The following is a 14,704-nucleotide window of genomic DNA, read 5'->3' as shown; positions in this document are numbered from 1 at the left end:
TCAATTAGTATATGCTATCTTATCGTATCTATAAATATGATACCTATAGATATCTATGTATACGTAGATATTGGTGCACATGTTCACATATGCTTTTTCTTAGAATATGGATAGATGAAATGGCACTTGCCAAATCCCTTGTGAAAGTTGATGAACATCTTTTTCTTGATTCATGTAAAACATATCCTACTTTAATTGTGGTATTCAGTGGCCAAATGCGAGTTTTTCAATGCTGGAGGAAGTGTGAAAGACCGAATCAGTTTACGAATGGTGGAAGATGCTGAAAGGGACGGGATTCTGAAGCCAGGAGATACCATTATTGAACCAACTTCAGGAAATACAGGTAAATAAATCCGTTTGAACGATGGTATCAAGAAGTGAGTTGAATGGGATGCACTTTGCTGAATAGAGTCACTCTTCTCCTACCTCTGGCCTCATCAGAAAATAAGACTAATAAGAGTTTTTAAAACTGTAAGGAAATGACTGGATACTGATATAAGCAGGCATTAATTAAAAATGAAGAATGCAAGTCTCAATTCTAACAAAACAATACTAAACACCGTTGGATCAAGTTGTACAAATACTCAGGAGGAGAATAATTGTTTTGTTTACCAGTTTTTAAACAGTATACATTTCCTATCTGAGCAATGGGATCTAGCTGGTTCATAATGGCAGGACATAAAGCATAAACCCTGGAATACAAGCTCTTTGGCAGCATTATCATATATTGTTAGGCTAGTCATTTTATACATTAGTCTTTCTCCCTATAATACCATATTTAACTCAACCCCCCCCCCCCCCCGCTTCCCTTTTTGAGTTGTGAGCCGCCCTGAGTCCCCTTAGGGAAAAGGGCGGCATACAAATGAAATAAAACTCTAAACTCTAAAACAGGGAGAGCTGCTACCAATGTGTAACTGGGAACAGGTAGAGTGATACCACTTTATACCACTTTATTTGTGGTATAAAATTTCTTTTCAAAAGTTTTATATGATGTATTCAAATACAAATAAAAATACAATAGAGTTGCAAGGGACCTTTGAGGTCTTCTAGTCCAACCCCCTGCCTAGGGAGGAAACCCTATACCATTTCAGACAAATGGTTATCCAACATCTTCTTAAAGACTTCCAGTGTTGGAACATTCACAACCTCTGGAAGCAAGCTGTTCCACTGATTGTTTTAACTGTCAGGAAATTTCTCCTCAGTTCTAAATTGCTTCTCTCCTAGATTATTTTCCACCCATTGCTTCTTGTTCTACCCTCAGGTCCCTTGGAAAATAGTTTGACTCCCTCTTCTTTGTGGCAACCCCTGAGATATTGAAACACTGCTATCATGTCTCCACTAGTCCTTCTAGACATACCCTGTTCCTGCAACTGTTCTCTGGTACTATTCCATTAGTACCAGCCAGAAGGATTAACAGGAAGATTGGGAAATAGCTGGAGGATGTTAGGTTGCTTATTCTTGGTATACATACGTCTTTTTTTAAGTGACATTTTTTTTGGTTGCAGGAATTGGCCTGGCCTTGGCAGCTGCAGTGAAAGGATACCGTTGTATTATTGTAATGCCAGAGAAAATGAGCATGGAAAAGGTCAGAGCTGTTTATCACCAAGTGATCAACACATGGTTGCATTAGTTTACTCAGGCACCTTAAATGAGCAATGGTGTGTGTTAGAAAGCTAGACTCAACTTGCCCTCTTAACATTTCATAAGGTTCTGCATGACTTTTGTTAATGGTGGTAAAATAGTCACTCTGGACCAACATTTGGTTTTGAATTGGCTCCAAACCAGTAACCACTTTAATATTCCACTTGTGTAAGCATTGCCTATGCACAGGCATAAAACTTTTGGCTAATTTTGATTGTTGTTCTTAAATAGGTGGATGTGCTACGTGCTCTTGGAGCTGAAATTGTGAGGACTCCAACAACTGCTAGATTTGATTCTCCAGAATCACACGTTGGAGTGGCATGGAGATTGAAAAATGAAATCCCCAATTCCCATATCCTGGATCAGGTAACTTATTGAACAAGAAAAATGGCTTCACTGTGGAAAATCATTTCTTTTAAGTTATTCATGCACTGCCAAAATAAAGCAGGGGGAAATGCTCATATATTAAGAAATAGAATGAGTGTCAGGGTTCCAAATAGCATCCAAAATTAAATCAGAGTCCAAGCAAAGTAACGCTCAAAGTTCCAATTTATTAAGAGAGTTATTAAGAGGTCTGGGCGGTCTGGGCTATTGGGTTCAATGGTCCGTGGGTGACCCTTTGGCTTTACCGGTGGTAGCAGCCCAAAGCCAATAATCAATTTCCTAACACTGTCCTCCCACTTTATTGTAGGCACCCACTTGTCCAGCCATGCAAGCCCCAAGATAATTGATTCCTGCATTCTTGGAGCTACAATGAATCTGAGGAATTCATAGTGGCGGCCTATCTATAACTTTACCAACTTGGTAATTCTCGTGACTGCCCCCCCCCCCCCATTAACATTCCATCCACCTGCTCAAACCAAATGGGATGGGCTAGGCCTATGCCTAGCTGCTTCACAATAAACATGCTGATTAAACATCAGGTGCAACCAGTGTCCACGATTGCCCTAACCTCCATTTCCACCCCCGTTTCTGGCACTTGGAATTTGGATTTGATGGTAAAGGGGCAGATGGGTGCACTCACCATTGGGTTGTCTTCAGTATTCTCCGAGGTGATAGGGGCTTCCCCAATGGTAGGACTCTCTGTCTCCTTTGGTTGTTCTACCAGACGACTCTTCTCTGATGGCTTTTGGGGATTTTTCTTTGTCACGCTGACAGGTGGTGGGCACGCTTGTGGAGCTGGGGCTGGAGTCAGGCATTCTGATGCTCTGTGGCCAAGCTGACCACATCAGTAGCATTTTATTGCCCCGCCCTTCCAAGGGAAGTGGGGGTGGAGGCTTCTCAAATCGCTGCGACTGCATTCAGTGACCCAAAGGCCTTTTAGCATGTTTTTCTGCCACAGACTTTCAATGAGGATTAAGATCATGGTCCAATATGATTGCAGTGGTGTACCAATTCTGGATTTGTTCTGGGATCCCCCTTATGCTGCAAGTTTGTCTCAATTCGGGATCTAAGGCGTTTTTAAACGTGTGAACTCCCAAACTAACTCCTTCATGGGACGACCAGCCTGTCGCAATCCCTGGATCTGCTCTTCTGCTTCCACGTGTTGGGCCACATCGCTAAATCGGGTGCGCATCAGTTGGATGAACCTGGTTGCATCTTCTAGCTGAGAAACCGCCTCCTCATTGAGCTCTGCTATTCAATGTGCAGCCAACCCTTCATTCATCCCCTCAGCTATTTCTTGGATCAGCTTTCTGTTGGAAGGATATTGTGCTCCAACCTGATCAATGTACGCCCAGACTTGATTCAGGAAATAAGCTAGCTTCTCTGGGGTCCCATCAAATGTTGCCTGAAACCGTGAGGGCGTGGGAGCCAGTGGGGCTGGTGGTTGAAATTGAGCATGCCATTGACTGGCTGCTTTGGGTGGTATGTCCCCTTGTTGAGCTGCTCCCAGCGGCGGAGATTGGGCAAAAGCCTGTTGAGGCATTGCTCGTGGGGCTGGAACTGGTGGGGGCCCCAGTCCCTGTAGCTGCCCTGGCCCAGTTATCTGAAATGGCATCATCTGCTGAGGGAGGGAGAGGCAGGCACCCATTGGTATTGGGCCCATCTATGATCCGGGAAGAAAGCCCACTCAGGTGGTGCTTCATTCACAGGTTGCAGCCCAAACATTGGTGGCTGGCTAAGGGGAGAATGTGCTCCAGATCTCTTTCTGCTGGCTGGATTGAATTCCCCATTTCAGTGGGGGGCCCGTCTGCACTCCTGATGTTGGCTTTACTCCAGCGGCAAGGGGTTGGGTTGACTCACTAGTAGCTGTGTGGAAGGAACCAATACCGCCACTCCAGTGCGTTGCAGAGTCTGCTAGGGAAGGAGAATGTGGGTTGGGCCAGGGCCCATTTAGGTGGTCCGGAGCCAGGGCCCATTTAGGTGGTCCGCAGGTTGATTCCACTCATGTTTAGCTGTCCGAATTGGTCTGGGAGGCCAGTCAAAGAATGACTGCGTGAGGGTGGCTGAGATCTTCATTCATCAGATCTGCTAGCCAGCGTCTGCTCTGACCTTCTCCAGTCATGTGTCGGAGCTTCCCTGGCACCCCCCTGCCTCTCCAGCTGAAATTCCTTAGAGGTGATAAATCCCGAGACTTCGTCTTGCAGAGCTAATTCCATCTGAGGGAGGCGTAGGGGTCGGTTCCTTGCATCTGGCCCCCATCTGGCACTCTCGTCCTACAGCCTCTGTCGCCTCGACTACAGCTCTAGAAGGCTCATAAATGGTCTCGATATAGATAGGTGATCCGTCATTTTTTGCCTTTTAACCTTGGATTCTAGAAAGAAATTTTATTTTGGCTACATAGCATTCCACTCCGTACCATCCCCCCAATAAAAACGACAATTAGAATAATAGAAAATGTGGCAGGCCAAAGATCCAAAAAGGAATATGACTGCAGGCCTGGCAATGAGAGGAAAAGGCACTTATCTTACAGGAAGCAGGTAGTTTATTGTCTTAACTTGGATGGTGGAAACATACTATCTTCTATTATCCATTGATTCTTTGTCTTTCCCTGCAGATTATTGTAGGCCAATCACTGCTTAGATCCTAACAAATTAATAGGGTGAAACTGGTTGCTGTTCATCTGTTCAACTAATTTCAAGTGAACTTTTGTGCAACCTCTTTCTCTCTGATGGAGCTGCTTTATAGGATTTTAGCTATTAAAAAGGAGATACTCTTGGCACCAGGGGTGGGTTCTTGCCAGTTCTAACCGGTTCGCTAGAATAGGTTCCACAAAACTAGTGTGCCATTTAGAACCGATTCCAGCGGTGGAATGCCCACTTGCTCGCTCACCCCCAGGCCCCACCCTGGTCACCGCTCATCTGCTCATTTCCCCTGTCCATCCGCACCATGCCTCTAAGAGCCCTATAGAGAGCCCTTGGCTCTGTATTGCTGCCTGCCAAGGAGGTAAGTAAGCTCTTTGCCAGTGCAACGGCTTTTGGGGCTAATGGGGCTTGGGTTTCCAGCCTGACAGCCCCCGCCACTTCTGGACGTCTATTACAGTTGTGAGGAGCCGAGGAGACCATGGAGAAGAGCGCAAAGATTCTCTGCGCTCTGGAAAGCCGTGAAAGTGGCTGGGAGAGGCGCGGGCCTTGGTTTAGCCTCCCGGGACATCACAGCAGCAGCCTCAAGCACGCCGATCTCAGCGTTTTTCACATCGGGGCGTGCTGCAGGAGGGAGGGAGTGAAGACCTTTTCCAGATTGCTGGTGGTGGAGGTGCAGGTCTCACCCTGCTCAGCAAAGCAAGTCCAGGGAAGTCCTTTGCGCCAGACGGCAAAGGTCTTCAGTCGCTCCCTCTTGCAGCACGCCCCGATGTGAAAAACGCTGAGATTGGCGTGCTTGGGGCTGCTGCGATGTCCAGGGAGGCTAAACAAGCCACGCGCCTCTCCCAGCCGCTTTCACAGCTTCCCAGAAAGCCTTCGCATTCTCCTTGGCTCCTCACGACTACAATGGACGTCCAGAAGCGATGGGAGATGTCGGGCTGGAAACCCAAGCCCCATTAGCCCCAAAAGCTGCTTCTTGACGAAGAAGCCTATGCAAAGGAGGGCTGGGTGGAGGAAGAGGGAAACCCTAGCGAGCACTGCTGGATCTGCATTGCCCCACTGGGTTCAGGGACTTCTGCTTCTCATGCCATGCTTTGCAGCCCCGCGCAAACCTCTTCAGGTTGCTGGGCAACCTGGTTCTGGGGATTCCCCCCCCCCAAAAAAAAAGACCGACTGTGCTGCTGAGGATGGCCACTGGACAGGATGCTGGCGGCGCTGGAGCCAGGCTGCGCGTGGAGGAGCCGGCGGCCGGGGCACCCTGAAGCAGCACCAGCCAGCATGACCCATAAGAAGAGCCCTAAGGGCAAGGCCGGCAGCGCTGCATCCTCCTTCCTGCCCACTGCCCAGCAACGCACCGGTACCAACGCTGCATTCTCCGTCTTTCTCATGAAAAGAGATAGCCTAGCTGAGGCTGCCTGTTTGTGCGGGGGGGCTTTCTTGCATGCCTTCGGAAAGCTCCCTCTGAAATCCCCCCCCCCCCATTGCCTGAACGTGTGTGAATGAAGGAGGCTGCAGGGCAGGGTCATTTGCCTTGGCTAGGCTATCTCCTTTCATTCTCCGTCTGCCTCACGAAACGAGATAGCCTAGCCAAGGCAAATGACCCTGCCCTGCAGCCTCCTTCATTCCTTCCTTCCCTCAGCACCCACCAAAGCGTTCCCAAAGCGTTCTCATATCCCAGATTAAATTCCACTCTGCAATCTCTTGGATGTAACTCTAAGCTTGATTGGCCAGTGGGATGAGTGGATTCCAAAAGGAATCTGTTCATCCATTTAGACCCTGGACAGATAAGATTTATTCCTAAGCAGACATAGTTTTCATAGGGTTAAAACAATCCCCTTAGTTGTATCAAAGAGACTTTTTACCATGAGGTTAATTAATCAGTTTTCTGTCCCAAGATGACATTGAAATTGCAGAGAAGCCAAGTGGAAATGAAGCCACTACAGCTGTTCTTTTCCACCTCCACCCTCAACTATATGAGCATATGACAAAATGAGCAAAACCAAATGGAAAAAGATAGTTGCATTTCTCTTGATAAATCTACCTTAGACTGGGAAAACAGAAGGGTTACTAAGCACAGCAAATATCAGCATAGATAGCTGGGGAGATATATAAGACATGCTTTATTGCAGCTTACTATTCTCTACATGATGGTAAGATATGTGAGATATCACATTTTGCGTTCCCCCTGCTCGGCTGCCGTCGCTGTCGCCACACCCTCTCTGCGTGCCCTCCCGGTGTTCTTTATTCGAAGCTGCTGAGGAATGAGAGGAGGCTTGTGTAACAATCAAGGCTTTATTAACAGAACTAGTTAACTACACAACAATAATATACGCCCCCTGTCTGACAGCTATTTATACTGTTGGCTGTCAGACAGACAGCCAGGTGCTTGTTATTCTCCTGCCAGCCAGCATGCACGCTTCAGCCAATAGGGATCTTCTTAGCTTGCCAGCAACTACACCAGGGCGTAACACTCCTTTCCCCCGGATTGCACAGACGTAGTCCTTTAAATAGGCGGGCCAACTTCGGCTCCGCCCTGAGCGTCTCAATTCCTGGGCAGGAACTGGAAGATCAGGTTGTCGATTGGACTCCTCCATTTCAGGGTGATGGATGTCATTAGCAACCGGAGACTTCCCCCTCGGCGGAGTGTTGGAACTAACAGGTAAGCCACCCGACGAGAATGTATCGGAACATGGCCCGGGTTGAAAAACTGGGTCTTGCCGGTAGGCGGCAACCAAGGTTTGTTTGGGTCGTTGTTGAACGCTATTTGGAAGTAACTCATCTGCAGAGTGGTGTTGCAGGACCTGGCGCCGCAATTGATCTATGTGGCGGTGCCACTGGCACCCATCATCTAGTCAGACCCTATAAGAACAGGGCCCGGTTACATGTGTGATAACTCCGGGCACCCATCTGGGATCCCCCTGGCAGTTGCTGGCATAAACTCTGTCCCTTGGAATGAAACTTCTAGTGTGACCAATTTCAACATGCGGGGCGTCTGTTTCATACATGGGGTGCAATCGGTCTAGCGATGTCCATAATCACTGTCCCATTAATAATTCAGCAGGACTTTGCCAGATAATGGACAGGGAGTAGAATGTTGGATTGCTAGGTAGTTAGTTATTTTCTCCGCTAATTTACCAGGGACCATTCTCGACAGTGACTCCTTGGCTGATCGAACTGCCCGCTCAGCCCCTGCCATTGCTGGCCGGATGGTAAGGGGATATGCCTAATACCCAGTCTTGCCAAGAAGGCATGGAGGATTGCTGATGTTAGTTGGGGCCCGTTGTCAGACACCAATGTGTCCGGCAATCCATAGGTAGCGAACAGGCGCTGCAGGGCTCTTACTGTGTTCTCTGAAGTAGTTGATTTAATAGGCACCAATTCTATCCAATGGGAAAATGCGTCCACTACTACTAAGATGGTTTGCCCTTGGACTGGCCCCGCAAAGTCCATGTGGATGCGGGACCATGGTCCACGAGGCAATTACCACTCCCTTGGCGATGCAGTTGGAGGAGCCGGTCAGGATAGCTGACATGGCTGACAGCTGCCGACCCACCTAGCAATTTCCTTATCAAGATTGGGCCACCAGACATAGCTGTGGGCAACGGATTTCATCCGCACTATGCCCGGATGGCCCTCGTGGAGGTATTCTAACACTGTATTGCGGAGCGAAGGCAGAATGATCACCCTGCTGCCCCATAACAAGCAATCTTTCAGTTCCAGAAGTTCCAGATGCCGTCTAAAATACGGAAGGAACTCATCGGACATGTTCTCCCTAGGCCACCCCCTGCATGTCCAATCCAGCACCTTGGAAAGAACTGGGTCTTGCTTAGAGTGAATGGCTATATCAGTGGCCATTAGAGGCAACTCTAAGTCCTCTATTAAGAGGACTGTCATGGCCGGAGCTGGATCGGGGCCTAAGGATGGCAAAGGACAGCGGCATCCGCACACCCCATGCTCTTACCAGGATGGTATTCCAGTTGGTACAAATAAGCCGCCAGAAAAACAGTCCACTGCGACATGCGCGGGGAAAGGATGGTCGGAGTAGGGCGGTCGCCCACTAGAATCCCTAACAAGAGTTTGTGGTCAAGAGGTAGTTATGGAATCGCTTGATTCCAGATACGGCTGCCAAAGCCTCTTTATCTAAATGACTATAATTTTTCTCAGCCTTGGACAAGGTCTGAGAGAAATAAGCAATTGGTGCCTCTTCCCATTAGGGCATCGGTGGTTCAAAACAGCCCCGATACCATAAGGCAGTGTTTTTCAACCACTGTGCCGCGGCACACTAGTGTGCCGTGACATAGTGTAAGGTGTGCCGTGGGAAAATTACTTTATATATAGTCAATATAGGCACAGAGTTAAATTTTTTAAACATTTTCTAATGGTGGTGTGCCTCGTGATTTTTTTCATGAAAAAAGTGTGCCTTTGCACAAAAAAGGTTGAAAAACACTGCCATAAGGGGACACATCACAAGCCAGAATGAAGGGCAATTTATCGTTGTACTGCATAAGGACAGCGGATGATGTAAGCAGCAATTTGACAGCCGCGAACCCATGCACTTCACGGCTGTCCAATTTCCAGGTAGCTGAACAGTCAAGCAGCCTGTGTAATGGCTCTGCAACTGTAACCTTATGCGACAGAAACATTGCGTAAAAATTTAAGAGCCCTAAAAAGGCTTGCAGTTCAGCCTTATTCATAGGGGCAGGGGCATTTTTTATGGCCTCAATTTTTGATGGAGTTGGGTGAATTTCTCAGGCATCTATCAGAAACCATAAGAATTCAACGGATTCTACCCCAATGAAACATTTGGTTTTTTTTCAATTTTAGGCCAGCGCTGCGAAAACACTGAAGGACACTCCTTAATTTAGATAATAATTCCTGACAATTTTATTAAAACATCAAAATAGGGTATTACCCCCAGCAGACATTGGAGTACTCACTCCATTATACTCTGAAAAATGCCCGGAGCCATGCATACTCCAAACTGGAGGCGTCTGCACCGGAAAGCCCCACGGTGAGTTACTATAGTTTGGGCATCAGCTGTTGCATCATCAACAGTCAGTTGTTTATATCTCTGGGCCAGGTCAAGTTTGGCAAACAGCTTACCCTGTCCCAGGGAGTGCAGCAAATGGGGGTTAACTTGAAGGGCCCTATTTATGGTCGTCTTATAGTCTGCACAGATCCTAATGGATCCGTCCGACTTAAGAGGAATAACAATGGGGGTTTCCCAACGGGCATAATCTACAGGCTCTAATATCCCTTGGGCCAACAATTTATCAATTTCAACATCCACCTTAGCTTTCAAGGCAAAAGGAACGCGATGGGCTTTTAATCAGATTGGGCAATGGTAGGGTCTAAGTTAAAGGAGATTGGTGACCCGGTATATTTACCAAGTGTGTCACTAAACACACCCTCGAACTCCCTGGTCAGGGTGGCGTAGTCATCCTCGGAATTCGTGGCGTGGACCCCTGGAATAGAAAAACCTAAAGAATCAAACCAGTCAAGCCCCAGTAATGTAGTCCGGGGATCAGCCACTACAATAACCGGCAGGTGCCCTTTAAAAGGCCCATATTAAATTTCAAAAACCCCATAACCCAAGTAAGCTCAGAATGGGCTAATAAAGGTATTTGGAGCTATAAGTCCTTTACTCCACATACTAATTGCTCTAATAGAGCCTCATCAAGATTCTGGAATTCGCAATGTATGGCTGAATTCCGCAACGTAGCCATGAACTGACTCATAGTCTCGCCTTCACTCCGGAAACACTTTCAGAAAGAATGCCTCCGGGCTATGTGAGACAGGGCTGGAGCGTAATGGGCTCTTAACTTGTTAATTAAGACTTCCCATGGGATAGAGTGCATGGGAACATGCGCTGCAAGAGCCCTAGCCGTGGAAAACATCTCCGGGCCACAGAAACTTAAAAAATAGCGTTGTTTCCTGTCTGAGAAAATGTCAGTAAAATCGTTTGCCTTGAGAAAGCATTCCAACCTCTCAAGCATTCAAACCCCTCAAATGCTTCCCAAGATTCTTTGTTTGGCATAAAAGCGCCAAAGGGGGAATCACTGACATGATGGCGTTGTGAGGAAAAAACATTTTTTCCCTATTTCTTTTTCCTTTTCCTTGTTAATCTCCTCAGTATCTCTAAGCTCTCTGTGGGTGGGTGTTTTAGAAACCCGATCCCACCCTCATCACCAGTTCTTTATTCGAAGCTACTGAGGAACGAGAGGAGGCTTGTGTAACGATCAAAGCTTTATTAACAGAACTAGTTAACTACACAACAGTAATATATTTATACTGTTAGCTGTCAGACAGGCAGCCAATCAGGTGCTTGTTATTCTCCCACCAGCTGGCATGCGCGCTTCAGCCAATAGGGATCTTCTTAGCTTGCCAGCAACTACGCCAGGACGTAACATTCCCCCTGCTCGGCTGCCGTCGCTGTCGCCATACACCCCTGCATGCCCTCCCGAGTGTGGTAGCGAGTGATGGTGGTGGCGGCTACTGCTCCTGGGCTAGCCATGGGTTGCACTGCTCAGCGGGCAGCTCCCCCGCCACCGACGCTGTGCAGCAGCAGCAACACTTCTCACCTGCAGAACCGAGGCGGGGAAGATCGTGAGATGTGGAGCCATAGACTCTCATTCCCAATTTCAGTGGTGAGCCTAAATATTACGTTTGTGAAAACCTGCCCTTTAAAAAAGTAACTTATTCATTTATTTAAAACTATTCATCTTTTTCATCACTTAAACAATACCAAAATATGTTTTTAATTGGTAGGAGCCAGGATTATTTATTCATTTTTATTTATACTCTGCCCTACCTCGTCAGAATACTCAAGGTGGTTTCTAACAAGCAAATGAAAATTAAATAAGAATTAACTCTACCATTTTAATGTTTAATTAAAAAGTAAAAAGTTGTTAAAATATTACAACTCAATTTAATATTCACTTTCAATAAAGTATAGAAAATATTTCTCTGTGTGTGTGTGTGTTTTTAATTTCACAAAGAGTTAAGGCCTTCAATTTTTAGTCCTTTGTTTACTGCATGGTTGACGTGTTCTTACATTTGCTATCTAAATCTTTTTGTGTCTTAAGTAATGAAATTATTTAAAAAAATGAAAATTGGAAAAGAACATCCCCTCACACACACAAATGCAAAACAGTTTCAACTGGCACAGAGCAGAACATATATGTGTAGAGTAGGCTTAGGAGCATAAAAGGGAACATGGAGGTAATCTAGTCCAATCCCTTCCCAAGGCAGGAGTCCTTCCTTCTCTTTGAGAGCTGTCAGTGGCAGATATGAGGGAAATGGTGTGGGTGTGAGAAAGAGAGAGAGAGAGAAAGAAAGAAAGAAAGAATGAGAAAGAAAGAAAGTTGGAGAGATAAGAAAGAAGGAAGAGAAAGAAAATAAGTGGGGGAGAGAGACACAAGAAAGAAGGAAGGAAGGAAGGAAGGAAGGAAGGAAGGAAGGAAGGAAGGAAGCTTATGATCACAATTGAGCCCAAAATTTTGGTTGCTGAGCAAGAGCATTGTTAAGTGAGTTTCACCACATTTTTCACGCCCACCTGGCTCACATGGCCGGTAAGCCACTCCCACCCAGTCACATGGCCAGCAAGCCACTCCCACAAAGGCCACACCTATAGAAGAAGTTCTAAAAAATTTTGAAACCCACCACTGCTTGGCACTTAAGGATCAGCAGAATATATAATATTTCTTCCAATATAATATAACAATGCAATTACTCTGCATATAAAGGAAGGGAAGGAAGGAAGGAAGGAAAAGTGTGTTTGATGTTTGAGTTTAGAATGGTTTTCTTTGTGATATTTAGTACATTAATGTTAAAAGCATTAGTTTATTTTCTGTTTTCTGAGGTACTGATTTTCAATTTTTCCACCAGAAGATTAATATAAATAATAACTCTATAGCAAAACTAAAAATAGCATAGATATAAAAAAATCCAAAGGAAATAAAACAGTAAGCCATTTAAAATTCACTCTAGGGGGAGAGGGATGTTGTCTGTGTGTGTATGTGTGAGTGGTATATCTTGCTTCTGCATGGTTTCTAAGTTGCATCTGCACTGCTACTGAACTGGTCAACCTGTTTGTTGATCCTACATTTTCTCCATTATCTCTCTCTCTTTTTTTTACACAGTATCGCAATGCCAGCAACCCCTTGTCTCATTATGACACAACAGCAGAGGAGATTCTTCAGCAGTGTGAAGGTACATTTTGTGCTTTACAAACACCTGTCATGGAAATGGGAGCTTCTTAGGAAACTGAAGCTATGTTAGGAGAGATTGATTAATACAAACATGAGAGCATTCAGCCTAACAGACTACTTACTTTTGCAGATAATTTGTAGAACTCATCCAGTGGCCAAGTTACTTTCACCTCTTAAAGATGTAAAAAATGCAAACATCTTAGATCTGAAGAATTGTTGAAATTCCTAGATAGTTTAAAACAGATTTAAGAACCATAGATTTTCAAAGTAGAATATGTTCCGCAATCATAATTCCCCAATCCTGCAAAATAGTTGTCTAAAGCCTATACTGAAAATTATCTATACTGCGTGTAATGTTCATTTGTGTATAAATCAACACAAATCTATATCAAAGCAGCTTCTTGCGCACACATACACAATCCACAAATCAAAGTTTAACCATCCTCATTTCTCTGCTAAATGTTATGCGTTCACCCTGAAGAGAGAGTTTTCTTAAACCTCACCTGACCTTGTTAGGCAATATTCAATCGAGTACCTGTGTAGCTGTGTTTTGAACCTCAGCCTGAGTACTCCCATGGTAACAGATGACATTTTTCTGTAACTGGTAGAATTTATTTATGATCTTGCTTTGGGTCAAAGGGGAAGGCTAAGATTCCAATATTGGCATGGCCAATAGACTGGACTGGTTTTGTGGGTGGAGACGCCCCATTCATGCCAGAAGATCTTTCCATTTTTGTCTCATTTATTTTTAAAATAGTATTTGTGTGCAGCAGATTCAGTTGAAGCCTACTTAATGAGATCGTTGCAACAAGTATACATGCTAACCATATATACAGAAGATGTATCTATGATACCCCTATTGCATTATCCAGACTGAAGAGATGGCAGAATACCAAAGAGTGCTGTAGATGCTTTATAGCTAAACAAGAATTTGGATTTGGTTTAAATGAGATACTAAACCCCATACAAATAATATTATAGCTTGGTATGTTGTATGAAACAGGAGCTTGAGTTTCCCATGTGCAGTGGCCAAACATTACTTAAAATAGTGTGAGGACATGGTTGGGGAAGCCCATGCGTATTTTGAACTATGTGACTTTGAGGCAGGGGACGGGACTGGAGACTCAATGTATTTTGGAAAAAAATAATCTAGTTACAGCTACTACTCATTTAATGGGTTAGTGACTATTTACAAATCAACAATAATAAACAGTAATAAAAAACAAATTCCTGACCAATGCCTGTATTTTCAAGCAAATTTCCTGTGTCTTTACTTGTGATCGCCAAATGAAGAGACTGTTACTAGCTGGAAACCAGTAGAGGGAGCTCCCACATAATAAGTTTTCTTTTTTTCCCTTTTGTGTAAGACAGAGCAGAAGATGCTTTGAAAATAAGTCAGAAGCACTTTGAACCTTACACAGGCCCAGAGATCTTTTTCAAGATTTTCACATCTAGAATACTTACCTTAGTTTTAGTACCTGAAATATTGGGAAATTGTTTTAAACTTCATGTTGCAATTTAAATTAAATAAGGCGCATGGAGATGTTTAATAAATGAAATAGATAAGAGGACAGAGACTCAAGTATCTTGGAACAAATCCAGAATAAATTTTGTCGTGTCAGGGAAATGAAATAAATACAGGCTTCTTTTGCAAAACAATTGACCAAGAAATTAGAAGATGGATCTTTGCATCTAATGTTAGCAACTACAGGAACTTTCTAGTTGCAGCCTAAGAGTTTCGTAGCTAAAAGTGAAGAGTCTTATGGCATCTTAAAGATAACCTAATATATTATTGCATATGCTTTTGTGGATCATTATTTCATGAGATGG

General features: G+C 44.9%; 1 protein-coding gene across 3 annotated transcripts in view; it reads left to right on the top strand.

Annotated features, from left to right (window-relative positions):
• LOC116510606 (cystathionine beta-synthase-like protein) overlaps window positions 1–14,704 on the top strand; it is a 53,812-nt gene that overhangs the window by 21,092 nt on the left and 18,016 nt on the right. For all 3 annotated transcript variants that reach the window (XM_032220220.1, XM_032220219.1, XM_032220218.1), the window contains 4 exons: window positions 209–343; window positions 1,506–1,585; window positions 1,873–2,007; window positions 12,806–12,875. In XM_032220220.1, the coding sequence (XP_032076111.1) occupies window positions 209–343; window positions 1,506–1,585; window positions 1,873–2,007; window positions 12,806–12,875 (420 nt within the window). The remainder of the gene's footprint in view (window positions 1–208; window positions 344–1,505; window positions 1,586–1,872; window positions 2,008–12,805; window positions 12,876–14,704) is intronic.

This window comes from Thamnophis elegans, chromosome 6 (assembly GCF_009769535.1).
Source record: "Thamnophis elegans isolate rThaEle1 chromosome 6, rThaEle1.pri, whole genome shotgun sequence".
In the NCBI taxonomy this organism is placed as follows: domain Eukaryota; kingdom Metazoa; phylum Chordata; class Lepidosauria; order Squamata; family Colubridae; genus Thamnophis; species Thamnophis elegans.
The sequence above is the reverse complement of the archived record's forward strand: the minus strand, read 5'-3'. Positions and strand labels throughout refer to the sequence as shown.